Here is a 17,472-nt window from a genome sequence, read left to right on the forward strand (position 1 = left end):
GAAACACTGTCCGAGTAAAGTATCTCCGTATAAGAATATCCCGAGGCAACTATTCTAGGACAAGCTAACCAACCGACCAGCGGTTACAGAATTAACTCAGCAGTTATGGAAATCCAACATTAGCTCAGCATTTACAAGTCTTTCAAAAATAATAAATGGACTGAAAAAATGGACTCATGATTCAAGGGAAGTGGTTATCTGAGTATTGCTATAAATAGGTACATTTTACCACCATTGTAATGATCTAATTTCGATTCTCTACAATTCAAAACGTTGTAATTCATAGAAAATTTGCTTCATAGTTGGCTATAATTCGGCTCATCAAGCTCTATTGGTTCACTCATCATATCAAGGATCATTCAATAAGAATTATCTCTTCTCTGCATTATTTTGATTATATATCATTGAATCCATTTTCAATTTCTCTATTACATTGTATTGACGAAAATTTATGCCTACAAATACAAATTTAATTGCTTAATCTATTAACTACAATTTTTAGGCTAAACACCTCCCAATTCCATAATTTATTTTCTCTACCAAATATTATCCAAGCACCTAGATCACACGTCCCAATATAAAGTAATTCGGATAAATTTTGAAGGCAACAGACATATCCAGAGATCTCCAGTCAAACAAAAGCAATTTTGAAGTTACTATCATATCTAACTCTTGAGTGATTCTAATAATAGTTCAAAACTAATTTTGAAGTTGCAGAATACTAATAAAGTCAAAATAGTAATTGAAGAGACCATTTTATAACTGGGATGTATTTATCCATATTATGGGAAAGAAAGGACAAAAACTTAGATGGTAGAAATTAAAAAAATGCTGAAAGATTAGATTTATAGGCATATCACATATGTCACATTCTGTGTTTCCATAAATTATACGCCTGTTAAGTCTATTTGGCATAAAAGCGTATATCCAATGTCTCAAAGGCACGTCAAGAATTTGAAGGTGCAGATGTACAACAAGTCTGTTCCAACCAAGAACAACTCATATCCACAAGCAAAAAAGAATCTACCTCTGCCAAGTATTGGCTATTGAGCAGAGAAATTTATGCGAGAAGTTCACAATATGATGATATATAGAAATAGAGGATGTACAAATGGAGGCATATCTGGCCATTTATCAGAATTTATCAGTTTTCCATTACTGAGAAAAGCTTAACATATTCGTAAACTCATTAAACAGAAACAAGTATTCAAAACCAAAATATAAGCTTCTGAAACAGTGAAGCAATACTTTGCTTTGATCAAACAATTTGACACTTGAGGTACATTTTCACAACCTTGGGGCTGGAAGAGCAGCACGTGGAGCATCCCATTCAGTGACAATATGGTTGCGGGTTATCTCGTTCAGTGAGCGGCAACCGCTCAATGCCATAGTTAGCTCAAACTCATCGCGCAACATTTGCAACACTTTTTTGATTCCAGCTTCTCCTTCAGCAGCCAATGAGAAAACTACTGGCCTTCCAATCTGTGAAGACCGCCACAGAATGTCACTCGCTAAATGCATTAAGACGAGAAGGAAACATCGAATAATATGCCACTGTTTACTTCGCCAATAATGAACTCATTTCCATTAACCTATGGAACTCATTCTCGAAAATGCAAGGTACTTCTACTACAAATGCTAGAGCTGTCAGTATTAACTTTGAATTTCCCAATATAGTGCCCTAAAAGGGGAAGATAACTACGACCATCGATTGTTGATCATTCTCATGGCAGAATTTTGGTAAAAAGGCACTACTTGGTCTACTAGAGAATAGATAAAGATAAAAGATTGAGTTCTATGCCAATCTAGGTCAAATCAGCATATGGTACTTACAAAAATGCCTGAAGCTCCAAGTGCCAAAGCTTTGAAGACATCAGTTCCACGGCGGACACCTCCATCCAAGAATACAGGGATCCGGCCTTGTGCAGCTTTCACAACCTGGAATGATAGATCGAATGGAGCACATCAGAATGTGTATAGAAGCTCCCAACAGAACTTCCAGACAAAGAAAAAGTAACAGGAACCGCAAAGAACAACGATTTTTAGAAGCAAGTCACCTACCTCTTCAAGAGCCATGATTGTTGAAGGGACATAATCGAGTTGGCGAGCACCATGGTTTGACACAATGATACCAGCTGCTCCAGCCTGAACTGCAAGCCTAGCTGCAAGTCCAAGGAGGAAAATTGTTTCAGTATTAATGCACGAGCATAGGACTGAATAATAGAAGAGGGTAGCTTTGTTAGAGCAATGAGTCATATACCATCCTCAGCCGTAAGTACACCCTTCACCAGGATTGGCAATGAAGTGATAGTCTGGAGCCACTGAACATCCTGTTCAAGTCCAGAAAGAAATTCTTGACAAGTGAAATTTTTCTTGAGATTCATTTTTTAAGGACAGAATGGTGATTGCAGTTTCAATTGATATGCAAGTTCATCAAATCTTTATTTTTTTGCCATGTCAAATTGAGTCTCTACTTTCAATCCTAACCCCAGTGCATTTGAACTATTACAAACCAAGAAACTACCACATTTTTATAGCTCCAGCAGATGTTATTTTCCTCATTGGCCAAAAAAATGTGTTTTGCAAATCTTTGGTGTTTCTACCTATTTGAGATTAAAGAATAGTTCTAGGTAAGGGTGGCAAAATGGTTAAAAGAAAACAGTTAACCACCCATATTATCCATTAAAAAATGGGTTGGATAATGAACTTTTTAAAAACGGGTCAAATATGGATAAGAACCATATTATCCATTTAGAAAATGGATAACCATTGGGTAACCAATGGATAATCAATGGGTCTAACTTCTAAGTTGCTCCGACATGGCAGTTTAGGTGCCGTTGTCGACACGACACTAGTATGGGTGTGGGTATGGGATCCGTACCGGATCTGGTCAAATAATTTTGGATACTTTGACCACATCAGACAGAAAAATTCGAGACGAGATACAATTTGATTCCCGAAATCAGAACTAAACTAGGGTAAATCTAAAGAAAATAGCACAACTTATCTAGGAAATCAATATTTTACTTATCTACAACTTGAGAATAAAGAAATTCATACTTTACAAGCTAAGTATTCCACAAAATTTCTCATAATTTAGAGATATTTTTATATTTTTATTTTTTTGAATTATTTTTAGCTGGATCCCCCACCCGTATCTGTACTAGGATCCATATCTCCGAATCTTAGAATTTATATCTCGAAGGATCCGCACCCGTGTCGGATACCCGCACCTGTGTCCGAGCAACTTAGTCTAACTTTTACATTTGTGAAGCCTCAAATTGGGGATTCCTCAAGTTAGGGAGACTAAGAATTCTCCCAAAAGTGATCATATGCAAGAAGTCATGGATAATATGGTTATCCATATTATCCGCCGGTTAACCCGTTTTTTATCCGTATTAAATATTGGTCGGTTCGGATAATTTATCCGTTTTTTCATTACCCGTTTTCGACCCGAACCATATCCAACCCGACCTGCCCGTTTGCCACTCTAGTTCTAGGCCTACTGAAGTATCACGAAATGATGGAAAAGGAGAATAAAACATGGAATATGCAGGATGAGCTGAAGAAAGGTAATGTACCTTCCAACTCAAAGTGCGATCAATTTGACCAGCAACATATGAAGCTAATCCAGAGTCGCTTGCCTGCATAGAGAAGACAATTTAAGATGATACAAAATAGATTCTTACAAGAATTTGAAGCACGGATCAGAGAAATATCCATTTGTCCACTCACTTGGTCCATCTTGCCAAGGTCCAATCCTTCAAAGTTTTTCAACGTTAAAAATGGTGGCAAAACAAATCTGCAAGGTGGTGGACATAAAATTAGCTTGTCGAGCTTCATACTAAGCACCTTCGCTGACTGAAAAGGCGATAAAACCTAATGATATGACAGTATTAGGATATTACCTGTTATTTTGACTGCGACATGCATGTTGTAGAGGTTTTAAGGAGTGAAATAGTAAGCACAAAATGATATAGCCTAAAGATGACACAAATACAAACCTTTAGTTATCATTATCTCAGTTGTATCATTTTGTTCATTAGGTACAACCGACGTTGAACCTACCAGATAAGTAGTTTTTTAGTCAACATAATGTCTTGTATATTAGTGTAAAATTATGGTAACTTAAGGCAACTTGCCTTTCTCATAAGTGAAAAGAGGATTTCCCTTGTCAAAAGGAGGAAATGATGGAAGCATTGTAACCTTACTCTATGCATAGTAGGCGTAAGCACAACAGATGTCTATAGTATTAAATTTATGGTAGATATTCATGCACACAAAAAAATTATATTTATTCTAAACAATGAAACAATTGCGTACAATATAGATTGCGACATAAAATTAGTATACTAACCTATTTTGGAAGTATAGTAGGAGCCCTTTGTATTAGAAGTACACTGTAAATGTCTTGATGTTGTTGTTATATCAGTAGAGATGGTAGAACTCGCTCTTTCAAAGCGATTACGTTGCAACGCCTGATTTTTGAGTACTTCCTGTAACGATAGTGCACTCTTTTCATTCGCTATCTTAAGTTTATAATGTTCGCGTCGTCTAACATTCCTATCAGGACATTTATTTTCAGAGCAGGGACACTTGTTTGTTTGTCCAGAGTCCATCAATATTAAAGTTTGTTGCTCCCTAATATCAGTTGGCACAAGATTCCTACAATTTTTAAACGTTATAAAATTCATGGTCAGTAAACAAATAATAGTGCAACTATACTAAGAAATAGTTCTAATGACTTGTACCAAGAAATTCATTAAAAAAAACATTGGCTGAAAGTCAATGTTGATTTAATTTCAGAAGGTCAGATCATCTGGTCCGGTAGAAATTTTACCAAAACAAAAATACAAATTAGGAACTACACAAATAGCATTGATCTACGTAATATATACATGGTTAAATGATCAATTTTAGCAGCTTATTAGATTCTCAAACATATTTTATGTTATATGCAGCTCGTGGTAAGATAAAGCTTTTCTTCAAGTGAATACAGTTGAATGGTCACATTTGAAGTATTTAGCAATGACATAACCAAATGAACCAGTAAATGCAACTTATCTTTCACTTTGCGCAAAGTATGGCTGGGCATATATTGGGTAAGACCGATAATCCGAACCGTTAATTATTTATTGGGTTATCGGTATAGGGTTATTGGGTTAACGGTTTAGAATTTTTTACTAGTGGATTATCGGTTCGGGCCTCGAGTTGCCAATGTTGTTAATGGGTTAACCGATAACCCAATAAGAACTAATAAAATTATAATTTTACCCTTAAGTATATACATATACTAGGGCTTCAGTTCATTCTCTCATATTCTTTCTCAGCCGCACTCTTCAGTTGCTTCATTTTCATTCTTCATAGACCTTACTAGTTACTCCTAGCGTAAGTCTTTAGAACTTATACATTAGGCTTTTAATTTCTATAACAAAATTCATCTTCATAGTGGTATTTTTGACTGTTAATGATTTTTTATTTTTTTATTTCATTTCTTAATTTTGTGAGCTCACGTTGTGCAGCCTATAACGACTACCAATTTATCTTCGCACTTATCAATTCTCAATCGACAATCTTCATCAGTTTCGGGTATATTTTGAACATTATTCTTTTGTACAGTACGCTGAGCTTTGACAACTCCAGTGAATTGTCTTCTCTTTTTTGCTTAACTCTAGATTGAGTTATCTTATCGGGTAAATCGATAGCGGAACCGATAATGATCGATAACCGATTAATCGATAACCGATAACCGATATGTTATTGGTTCGATTATCGGTTTATCAAATTTGACCGATAACCGATATGCTAAACCGATAATATTCATAACCGAACCGAACCGACCGATGCCCACCTCTAGTATAAAGTAAATTGCAACTATTTTCATATCAAAAGCAGAAAAAAAATTAAGAAACCAAAAATTTTAACCACAGAACAGTAGCCATATCAAACAACAAATATATTATCTTGGGATTATCACAAGAATAGAAATGGAACCACATTACCTTTTGATTCTATTAAGCACATCAATAGGAAGTCCAATAATTGGTTAATTTTACATGAAGAAAGTGAAGTGTTTGAACAACTTTTACGTCAAGCCTTAATTTCAAACCAATCCAAAATATTATGTCAAAAAAAAAAAAAGATCAACATCAGTAATAGAGTTAACCCCATCAAATTTTAAAGCAATACCCAATTGGATTTCAGTTGATTTTAAAAAAATAGCGATTGCGAAATCGATTTATGGAGAAGGAGACCTCCAAATTATTACATAATCACACAGTTTTTCCAATTTACCCAAAATCATAATAAGGGAATAAAAGAAATTAGGGCTTTTAGCATAAGGATGAATTTTGGATTATAAGGGTAGAAATCAAGAGGAAAAAAGTCAGAGAGAAAGAAGAGTACGTAGCGGTAGCGAAAGAGAACCAAATTCGCCGCCTAAGAAGAGTGTTGTTTCAGTTCACTGCATCCAAACGTTTGTTGCAACTTGCCTTAGTTAACAAAAGAGAGTGAGAGCGAAACACGTGTGCAATATCGGAGACGGTGGAATTTTACTGAGTTGCAAATAACTGTCTTTTTAGATTTTTGGTTTTTCATCGGTTGGCCTGTGGTGAAAGGCCAAGCATTTGGGCCAGACAACATGTTGATGACACTGACAGGTGAAGAAACCAACTGTTGCTTCTAATATAAGAGAAAACGTATAAATCAAAGGGATTACGTAACTGTCTATGCCCCATTGTGGGCGCCAAACTGTTTACCCGTAAAATTGTACTGTTGAATCTGTAACGTGATTTATAAACAAGCGGATCGATTTGACCCTTAGAATGATAAAGAAGTAAAACTAAAATTATTATTTAGCGATTATAATTAAAGAAAATAACAAGCCTGATTCTGAACTCAGCCTTTTCGAGAGCAAAAAGTGCAAATAGAGATAAAGCAATGGTGAAGCTATTAAATTGAGAGCTAAATGGTGAAGTATGAGAGCAAAACAACATATCTTTTGTGTACAGAGTGTTTCGTGTCCACACAATGGATGTTAACCCCATTATTTATAGTTCGACCTAGGAAAACAAGATCTTAGGATCAAGCTCCTCTTTAAATGATAATAAAAAGGCCATTGATGAGTCTGTAACGACAGGCCTTCAATGCCAATATTCTTTGTAATGGCTATTCATTTAACGCCAGTAAATATTCCCTCATTGAATGCAGTCCGATGGCAAATCTTTGAACTTCTATCACCGACTACGTTCCCTTCGAAATTTATCCGGTACCAGCCACACACGCCGCATTCGGTACTAATTATTTCCCAATTCGCGTTTTGTCTATCTTTGGGATCCACGTGTCATCGTACCATTCAACCATTTGTTACCAACCAATTTGCCCCATACAGTCTGAATTTGAACGGCAAAACCAAAATTTGATACCACTAAAGTTAGGCTTCGGTTCAAATTTCATCTCAATTTCGGCCTAAACTTAAACTGCATTTAAAATGCAGACTCTAACTTTATACCCGATGTTTGAAGTTTGAAAGTTCAAACCCCATGATCTGAAGTTTGGCTATGAAGCTGCTACATTTTATAAATTCGACTATTATTTAAATAGCGGACCAAAAAGCGGCTAATTGTGCGCTTCATCAAAGTATTTCGGAAGAAAATCAAAAAGAAAAAAAATTAATGCATCACGTCGCATATTGAAGAAGCGATCTGCTGGTAATTGCATTTCCAGCCTCCTTGGGCATAATGCCTACAACTTTCATATATGATGTTTTCAGCGCACTATCGTCTTGTGCATTTTGAGGTTTATGCAGTAAACTGTACAAGTACAAAATGTGGAACTGTAGAAGGCCACAAGCCATGGCTTCTATAGTACCATCTTCAAATGCTGGTGTACTGTTGGTGCCACCACAATATCATTCAATCTACTGCAACTCCAAACCAAAGGAGCTAGGCTTTGAAGTTCCTAGGTTCGAAATTTTAAGACTTTTAAGTTATTGGATTTTGAATTAATAATTTGTATATTAAATAGATTTTTAAGACAAATACAAGGTTTGAACTAAAGTAACTGAATTCGACCGAACACGTTCCATCAATGCTAACTCCGTCGCCGCTTCAAACTAGTTATCATTATCTATACGAATTCTATGAAGCATCCTAATTTGATTATATGCTAACCATTGATTTACGATAATGGTTGCTCCTTTATCCAAATTTATTGTGAAATTTATTCGAGCAATGAAACCTTGAAAAGTTCGTAATTATGCAGTGTCTTCCTTCTCCATTTTGTTTTGTGCCTCCCATATTAATAAAAAATGGACTTAATATGTGGTCCGCTTGAAACATAATCAGCTCCACATCAAGTCAGAAGGCCATCCAAGGAAGTACAACCCGAGTAATCATCGGGATCCACCAGTGTCATTCCGGAGGTAACCATTATGAGTCCGGGACAGTGATCGAATCTGGAAACACTGTCCGAGTAAAGTATCTCCGTATAAGAATATCCCGAGGCAACTATTCTAGGACAAGCTAACCAACCGACCAGCGGTTACAGAATTAACTCAGCAGTTATGGAAATCCAACATTAGCTCAGCATTTACAAGTCTTTCAAAAATAATAAATGGACTGAAAAAATGGACTCATGATTCAAGGGAAGTGGTTATCTGAGTATTGCTATAAATAGGTACATTTTACCACCATTGTAATGATCTAATTTCGATTCTCTACAATTCAAAACGTTGTAATTCATAGAAAATTTGCTTCATAGTTGGCTATAATTCGGCTCATCAAGCTCTATTGGTTCACTCATCATATCAAGGATCATTCAATAAGAATTATCTCTTCTCTGCATTATTTTGATTATATATCATTGAATCCATTTTCAATTTCTCTATTACATTGTATTGACGAAAATTTATGCCTACAAATACAAATTTAATTGCTTAATCTATTAACTACAATTTTTAGGCTAAACACCTCCCAATTCCATAATTTATTTTCTCTACCAAATATTATCCAAGCACCTAGATCACACGTCCCAATATAAAGTAATTCGGATAAATTTTGAAGGCAACAGACATATCCAGAGATCTCCAGTCAAACAAAAGCAATTTTGAAGTTACTATCATATCTAACTCTTGAGTGATTCTAATAATAGTTCAAAACTAATTTTGAAGTTGCAGAATACTAATAAAGTCAAAATAGTAATTGAAGAGACCATTTTATAACTGGGATGTATTTATCCATATTATGGGAAAGAAAGGACAAAAACTTAGATGGTAGAAATTAAAAAAATGCTGAAAGATTAGATTTATAGGCATATCACATATGTCACATTCTGTGTTTCCATAAATTATACGCCTGTTAAGTCTATTTGGCATAAAAGCGTATATCCAATGTCTCAAAGGCACGTCAAGAATTTGAAGGTGCAGATGTACAACAAGTCTGTTCCAACCAAGAACAACTCATATCCACAAGCAAAAAAGAATCTACCTCTGCCAAGTATTGGCTATTGAGCAGAGAAATTTATGCGAGAAGTTCACAATATGATGATATATAGAAATAGAGGATGTACAAATGGAGGCATATCTGGCCATTTATCAGAATTTATCAGTTTTCCATTACTGAGAAAAGCTTAACATATTCGTAAACTCATTAAACAGAAACAAGTATTCAAAACCAAAATATAAGCTTCTGAAACAGTGAAGCAATACTTTGCTTTGATCAAACAATTTGACACTTGAGGTACATTTTCACAACCTTGGGGCTGGAAGAGCAGCACGTGGAGCATCCCATTCAGTGACAATATGGTTGCGGGTTATCTCGTTCAGTGAGCGGCAACCGCTCAATGCCATAGTTAGCTCAAACTCATCGCGCAACATTTGCAACACTTTTTTGATTCCAGCTTCTCCTTCAGCAGCCAATGAGAAAACTACTGGCCTTCCAATCTGTGAAGACCGCCACAGAATGTCACTCGCTAAATGCATTAAGACGAGAAGGAAACATCGAATAATATGCCACTGTTTACTTCGCCAATAATGAACTCATTTCCATTAACCTATGGAACTCATTCTCGAAAATGCAAGGTACTTCTACTACAAATGCTAGAGCTGTCAGTATTAACTTTGAATTTCCCAATATAGTGCCCTAAAAGGGGAAGATAACTACGACCATCGATTGTTGATCATTCTCATGGCAGAATTTTGGTAAAAAGGCACTACTTGGTCTACTAGAGAATAGATAAAGATAAAAGATTGAGTTCTATGCCAATCTAGGTCAAATCAGCATATGGTACTTACAAAAATGCCTGAAGCTCCAAGTGCCAAAGCTTTGAAGACATCAGTTCCACGGCGGACACCTCCATCCAAGAATACAGGGATCCGGCCTTGTGCAGCTTTCACAACCTGGAATGATAGATCGAATGGAGCACATCAGAATGTGTATAGAAGCTCCCAACAGAACTTCCAGACAAAGAAAAAGTAACAGGAACCGCAAAGAACAACGATTTTTAGAAGCAAGTCACCTACCTCTTCAAGAGCCATGATTGTTGAAGGGACATAATCGAGTTGGCGAGCACCATGGTTTGACACAATGATACCAGCTGCTCCAGCCTGAACTGCAAGCCTAGCTGCAAGTCCAAGGAGGAAAATTGTTTCAGTATTAATGCACGAGCATAGGACTGAATAATAGAAGAGGGTAGCTTTGTTAGAGCAATGAGTCATATACCATCCTCAGCCGTAAGTACACCCTTCACCAGGATTGGCAATGAAGTGATAGTCTGGAGCCACTGAACATCCTGTTCAAGTCCAGAAAGAAATTCTTGACAAGTGAAATTTTTCTTGAGATTCATTTTTTAAGGACAGAATGGTGATTGCAGTTTCAATTGATATGCAAGTTCATCAAATCTTTATTTTTTTGCCATGTCAAATTGAGTCTCTACTTTCAATCCTAACCCCAGTGCATTTGAACTATTACAAACCAAGAAACTACCACATTTTTATAGCTCCAGCAGATGTTATTTTCCTCATTGGCCAAAAAAATGTGTTTTGCAAATCTTTGGTGTTTCTACCTATTTGAGATTAAAGAATAGTTCTAGGTAAGGGTGGCAAAATGGTTAAAAGAAAACAGTTAACCACCCATATTATCCATTAAAAAATGGGTTGGATAATGAACTTTTTAAAAACGGGTCAAATATGGATAAGAACCATATTATCCATTTAGAAAATGGATAACCATTGGGTAACCAATGGATAATCAATGGGTCTAACTTCTAAGTTGCTCCGACATGGCAGTTTAGGTGCCGTTGTCGACACGACACTAGTATGGGTGTGGGTATGGGATCCGTACCGGATCTGGTCAAATAATTTTGGATACTTTGACCACATCAGACAGAAAAATTCGAGACGAGATACAATTTGATTCCCGAAATCAGAACTAAACTAGGGTAAATCTAAAGAAAATAGCACAACTTATCTAGGAAATCAATACTTTACTTATCTACAACTTGAGAATAAAGAAATTCATACTTTACAAGCTAAGTATTCCACAAAATTTCTCATAATTTAGAGATATTTTTATATTTTTATTTTTTTGAATTATTTTTAGCTGGATCCCCCACCCGTATCTGTACTAGGATCCATATCTCCGAATCTTAGAATTTATATCTCGAAGGATCCGCACCCGTGTCGGATACCCGCACCCGTGTCCAAGCAACTTAGTCTAACTTTTACATTTGTGAAGCCTCAAATTGGGGATTTCTCAAGTTAGGGAGACTAAGAATTCTCCCAAAAGTGATCATATGCAAGAAGTCATGGATAATATGGTTATCCATATTATCCGCCGGTTAACCCGTTTTTTATCCGTACTAAATATTGGTCGGTTCGGATAATTTATCCGTTTTTTCATTACCCGTTTTCGACCCGAACCATATCCAACCCGACCTGCCCGTTTGCCACTCTAGTTCTAGGCCTACTGAAGTATCACGAAATGATGGAAAAGGAGAATAAAACATGGAATATGCAGGATGAGCTGAAGAAAGGTAATGTACCTTCCAACTCAAAGTGCGATCAATTTGACCAGCAACATATGAAGCTAATCCAGAGTCGCTTGCCTGCATAGAGAAGACAATTTAAGATGATACAAAATAGATTCTTACAAGAATTTGAAGCACGGATCAGAGAAATATCCATTTGTCCACTCACTTGGTCCATCTTGCCAAGGTCCAATCCTTCAAAGTTTTTCAACGTTAAAAATGGTGGCAAAACAAATCTGCAAGGTGGTGGACATAAAATTAGCTTGTCGAGCTTCATACTAAGCACCTTCGCTGACTGAAAAGGCGATAAAACCTAATGATATGACAGTATTAGGATATTACCTGTTCTTAATATCAGCTTCTCTACGTCCCAGCCTTGGGGTATCAACAGTAAGGGCTATAGCCTTGAAACCTGCCCTTTCAGCTCTTCTCACAAGCTGAGCAACAACATTCCTGTCCTTGTAGACCTGAATACATGAGAGGATAGATACAGTTTAGACATAATATAATGTGCGTACATTTGTCTTAAATTCTAACTGCAACTTCATGCTCACATAAAGCTGGAAGAAACGGATGCCAGGTCCTGTTGAAGCAACCTCCTCGACACTGGAAGTGGCCCAAGATGACAATGTCTGAAACACAAATTTGTGTTACGTTAACAAAGTGAAAAACACCACATTCTAAGTCACAGTTAATTCTTCTTTTATATTTCCCATGTCCTTTAGATCATAAAAGAGGCTTCAGGAGCCTTCTGAAGAACCAGAAAATCATTGTTCTAATACGTAATTCCTCTCTCTTTTGCAGGACAGTGATAACAGTAACTTACAAGGCTATGACTTGATTTAGCTGCTCAAATAAAGAGGCAGTGATCAATTGTACTATGTATGCAATTCATCCACAAGTATATGCAAGACTTAAATGAGAAGCCAAAGTTGGCCGAAATTGTATCAATTGCACTATTCATTTCAAAATAAGTTTTAAAGGCACTAACCATTGGCTGCAATTATATTGGGATTGGAAAGATTCCAAAAATATTTTTATCGACATCATGTAAGATCAGCTATGAGTCCATCATATTTCTAATCCAATGGCATTATAGCTCATGGGTGTAAAAAATTTTGGTCATGTGCTATCTGCTTGTCCAAAAGGCCAAGCCAATGTAACCGGAAAGGAAGAGTTTGATCCTGGCTTTTTAAAGTTAAAGTTGCTACAAAAAACCAAGTGACACTAACCATGATTGTGCCTGCTGCTGATGCCGCTCTTGCTGTAGCATACTCCCCTACATAAAGCAACCAAGTAATCAGACTTACAAGACACTTAACAGTTTGTCCACATTAAGAATACTCGAGCCCTCAAAATTAACTATAGCCGTCTGAACTCTACTAAGATTTATGGATAAATAATTAAACCAGACGTGACCAACAGTTTTCTCAAGTAGACAGAGCTCAAAGCCTTTTAGAAATGCATGGAGTTGGCAAATGCAAATTCACAATTCTCCTGTTTTATTGCAGCAGGTCTTTAATTGAATAATCCATTAACTTATTAACTGACATTATGTCCTTTGAGTTAGCTGTGATAGCACGAAACAAATTCTTAGTTATGCCAGTAGAGTCCAGATAGTAAACTTTAAGTAACTTGTATGAGTGCAAGGTATACCTTCAGGATGTGCCATTTTCTGCATGGCTGTTGGTGCAATCATGATAGGCATTGAAATCTTGAATCCTAGCACTGTGGTGCTCATGTCCATTTTGCTCACATCAATGAGAATACGGGGCCTAAACCTGTATCAGTTGAAAAAGAATACAACATATATGTGAATATAACCCAATAGTCATATTTTACGTAGGCAAATTCAGGAATTAGACCAAGAGCCGCTTACAGAATTCTTGAGAAGGCATTTCTGTTCTCAGCCAGAGTCCACTGGTCTTCAGCACCAGAGGCATAGTAGTCAAAAACCATCTTTGGCAACTTTTTCTTGGCAATGGCCTCATACTCCATGACATTTGTTACTTCCTCCATCTTTAGCAAGTTATTTGTGCTCCTCCTTTAAAATTCCTGACGCTACACAAAATTTAGCACATTAAGATGCTGGATGAGTTATTGTCTTATAATTATCTAAGCTCAGTCTGTGAAGTCTCTATTGCACATACATAAATACAAGATGGCAACCAAGGAAGATGTTTTACCTCAAGACACTCTATCTAGATCATTTTCCAGTGTTTGGTTGGGTATAAAGTAACTTATCATTATATAAAGTATAATGATAGTATTTTGTTGAGATTTTTTAAGTATTAAAGATCAATAATAATGTCTAAAAGTTAGTTAAAGCAAGTGATATAAAGTAAGAGTCAGCGTTCGAACTCTGCCGCAACAAAAGCTTAAGTGGAAAAGGGTAGAGGATCAGGCCATTACACCGAGTTTCGCCGTGCGCCATTGGCCCTCCCTCCAGGATTACTCGGTTATCAAACGAAAAATACTCGGTTATTAAAGAAGATGACTTCACAAATAAGTGAGGGAAGTCATTGACCCCTTTTGGTGGCAGCAATCAAAGACCAAAATGACTTCATCATGTAAAATGTTTTCCAGAAAAATGTTTTCATCATACCAAACACACTTAATTAGTGAAGAAGAAGTATCCATCAAAGATGTAAAAGCAACTAAGACAAACAATAGATTCTCTATGAGAGTATATGATACAAGAATATGCCTTACTCGGGATTGAGAAAGAACCAGCATCAAAGAGATGAAAGTCACACATTTGAAGAAATAACAAACAAGAACAAAGAAATCTGGCAGAAACAGCACAGACCAACAGAATAAAGGAAGCAACAAAGACAAATGATCTAAAAGTAAGAAAGCTGAGTCTTTTAGGCATTAAATGCTACTCTTCACTTGAATTAACAAATAAAGCATGAAACATGCATGCAGTAAATAGAGCTTACAACTAACAGGACTCAAACAACCAAAGATTCTTGAAAACAAAACTAAAGAAAGAGTAAGGAAGTCTATAGGACAGACCTTGGACTCCCAAGCTGTTGAGAACTCTTTGAGCAGAGTGAAATGTAACCAGTGGACAACTGGTTGATAAAATAGTAGAGGAAAAAACAAGAAATAATACTGACAAAGTGGGCAAGAAAATAATTAAATAGGAATGAAGAAAAAGACAAATGGAAGTGGGGTGTGGATGAAGAGAGAAGCACAAATTTGAGGATCAGTTTTTGGAGGTGAGTATTTTAAACCATATCTGATTAGAGGGGCAAATGGATGGCTCTCTACCACATGCATCTTCTGTGTTTCACAGTTTCCCTTCACTTTCATCCAAACAATAATTTCCCAAAAATCATTCATCTACTATACATCATTCAACAAAAAGTCCATAGCTTTTTATCATAAGTCATCTTAATAACCTGCCACTTGTCGTTATACAGAATACCAGACGGTTATAAGGAGATAAGAAGTAAATGAAGATAAGGGGGTGAGAATTGAGAGTCGCTGTTTTCTAGCAAAAGAGATACTGCTAAAAGTCCAAATTGTTAGTTCACTACCCATTGGTAAGAGTGCCACTATAGAACAGTTCGGCACACGTGAAACTTGAATTATGGCTCCATTGTTAAATAGCCACAACTATAGGCATATTGGTTAGGCAGTTGAGCATTACCATGTCATGAGTCTGATCTGAATTTACAGTATACAGTTTTTTCACACCTATAACAATAAATAACTACCCTCCCTGTGGCTGCAACAGCAATAGAGAATTAATCCAGTTGTTCAGTAAACAGGTCAAGTAGTCAATGGCAGTCTTTATGTTCTAATCTTGGTGCTCTTATTAGGGCAAGTGCTTTCTATTAAGAATAACATCAAGCAGCGAATAGCTAACGAAACACTGACCTTAGCATGTAAGAGACTTGAAATTTTGAAAAGAAAAAGGAAAAAAAAAACAGGAAAATATTCAATGGCTTAGTGATACACTAGTGCAAGCCCATGTTTTCCACTTGTTTGCCCTCGCACTGTTATATGAGACACTAAAAATTTGATTTTGAACTCTTCATATCATCTAATCTAACTAGGTCTATTATTACCCAATAGAATGGAATTGGACTGAGAGCTAGCGCTCCCTCGTATAGGAAGTCACGCCTGGGAGAGAGCAAGAGTGTGGAATACGGGAATGCCGTGCTGGGCAGCTTGCACTCCCCAAAATTTAGAGAAATGAATAGCAATGTGAAAATTATTGAAGACTATAGTACGCAGACAATAGAGCAATCTCTTTGTGTAATAACCCAATAAATAACAAATATATGTACAAGTACATAGAGCACTAACTATAACTCAAAAAATAACAAGTATATATACAAGTACATAGAGTACTAACTATATAAAGAATCAAAAAGGAAATCCTATAAATCTGGTGTGAATCTCTATAATTCTGCTAGCTTTGTACATTCTATGTTTATTACGTCGTATATGTCTACGTTCATTATGTTGTAATACTTTCCCTCAAGTTGGAGCATAGATATTAATCAGCTGGTTGCTCTTCTGTCTTCACGCAGCTAGTGGAGATTAAGTTCTCCTAAACCTTTTCAAGAATAAAATGGTAGTCAACCTCAATATGCTTTGTTCTTTCATGATACACAGGATTTGATATAATATGGAGGGCAGCTTGATCGTCACACTAGAGTTTTTCTGGTATTGAAAGCTCCAACTCAGTTTCAGCCAAAAGATAATGTATCCATATAATCTGACACATAGACTATGACATAACTTTATACTCGGATTCCGCATTAGATCGAGATACAACACATTGCTTCTTACTCATCTATGATACCAGGTTCCCTCTAACAAAGACATAATAGCATATAGTAGATCTTCTATCAATTTTGGATCCAACATAGTCAGCATCTGCAAAATACTCAATACGAGTATGGATGTGATTGCTATATAATTAATATGCCAAGTACATGAGCTCCTTTCAAGTAACATAAAATTTGTTCCAAAGTTGCCCAATGTTTGATCGTTGGTGCGGGCATGAACTGGTTAACGACACTTATTGCAAAAGCAATATCTGTATCTTTCTAGATTATCAAAAAGATCTATATTGTCTTTCACAAGTTGCACATCAGAAACCATTGGAATACTATAGGGTTTAGCTACCAACTTTCCAGTTTCTTTGAGACACAAGAATTTTCTTCTTGCTTCTATTTACTTCTGCTCCCAAAAAGTATTTCAACAGGCCCAAGTCCTTTGACAAAACATAGTATGCAAGAAAGACTTGAGGTAAGATATCGCCTCATAGTCACTTCATGTGATAACAATGTCATCAATATATACAACAAGGAGGGAATAGTGCCAATTGTTGATTGCTAATAGAAGATTGAGTGATCACACTTGCTCATTTTTAGCCCAAACTCCTGAACTACTTTACTGAACTTGCCAAACCAAGATCAAGGACTC

At 36.3% G+C, this 17,472-nt stretch overlaps 2 protein-coding genes across 5 annotated transcripts; both read right to left on the reverse strand.

Moving 5' to 3' along the window:
* Window positions 1–1,059: 1,059 nt before the first annotated feature.
* On the reverse strand, window positions 1,060–6,655 carry LOC142164746 (glycolate oxidase 2-like). 3 transcript variants are annotated; one of them, XM_075223251.1, is made up of 9 exons: window positions 6,406–6,655; window positions 4,358–4,665; window positions 3,909–3,981; window positions 3,736–3,802; window positions 3,582–3,644; window positions 2,261–2,330; window positions 2,062–2,162; window positions 1,834–1,938; window positions 1,060–1,482 (listed from the first exon to the last, which is right to left on the reverse strand). In XM_075223251.1, exons 2-9 carry the CDS (start codon window positions 4,617–4,619, stop codon window positions 1,288–1,290), a joined length of 936 nt encoding a protein of 311 aa, XP_075079352.1. In that variant the 5' UTR covers window positions 4,620–4,665; window positions 6,406–6,655; the 3' UTR covers window positions 1,060–1,287. The 3 variants fall into 3 exon arrangements, with proteins under 3 accessions (XP_075079352.1, XP_075079353.1, XP_075079354.1); XM_075223252.1 differs by having other exon boundaries at window positions 6,003–6,416; XM_075223253.1 differs by lacking the exon at window positions 3,909–3,981 and having other exon boundaries at window positions 6,406–6,461.
* Window positions 6,656–9,517: 2,862 nt separating this feature from the next.
* On the reverse strand, window positions 9,518–16,217 carry LOC107783993 (glycolate oxidase). Of its 2 annotated transcripts, none has more exons than XM_075223254.1 (12): window positions 15,043–16,217; window positions 13,904–14,085; window positions 13,681–13,805; window positions 13,257–13,303; window positions 12,579–12,656; window positions 12,367–12,491; window positions 12,194–12,260; window positions 12,040–12,102; window positions 10,719–10,788; window positions 10,520–10,620; window positions 10,292–10,396; window positions 9,518–9,940 (listed from the first exon to the last, which is right to left on the reverse strand). In XM_075223254.1, the coding sequence occupies exons 2-12, from the start codon at window positions 14,041–14,043 to the stop codon at window positions 9,746–9,748; spliced, it is 1,116 nt and encodes a 371-aa protein (XP_075079355.1). In that variant the 5' UTR covers window positions 14,044–14,085; window positions 15,043–16,217; the 3' UTR covers window positions 9,518–9,745. The 2 variants fall into 2 exon arrangements, with proteins under 2 accessions (XP_075079355.1, XP_075079356.1); XM_075223255.1 differs by having other exon boundaries at window positions 14,967–15,052.
* Between the last annotated feature and the right edge of the window lie 1,255 nt (window positions 16,218–17,472).

The sequence above is a fragment of the Nicotiana tabacum genome, chromosome 10, assembly GCF_000715075.1.
Source record: "Nicotiana tabacum cultivar K326 chromosome 10, ASM71507v2, whole genome shotgun sequence".
Taxonomy (NCBI): Eukaryota; Viridiplantae; Streptophyta; class Magnoliopsida; order Solanales; family Solanaceae; genus Nicotiana; species Nicotiana tabacum.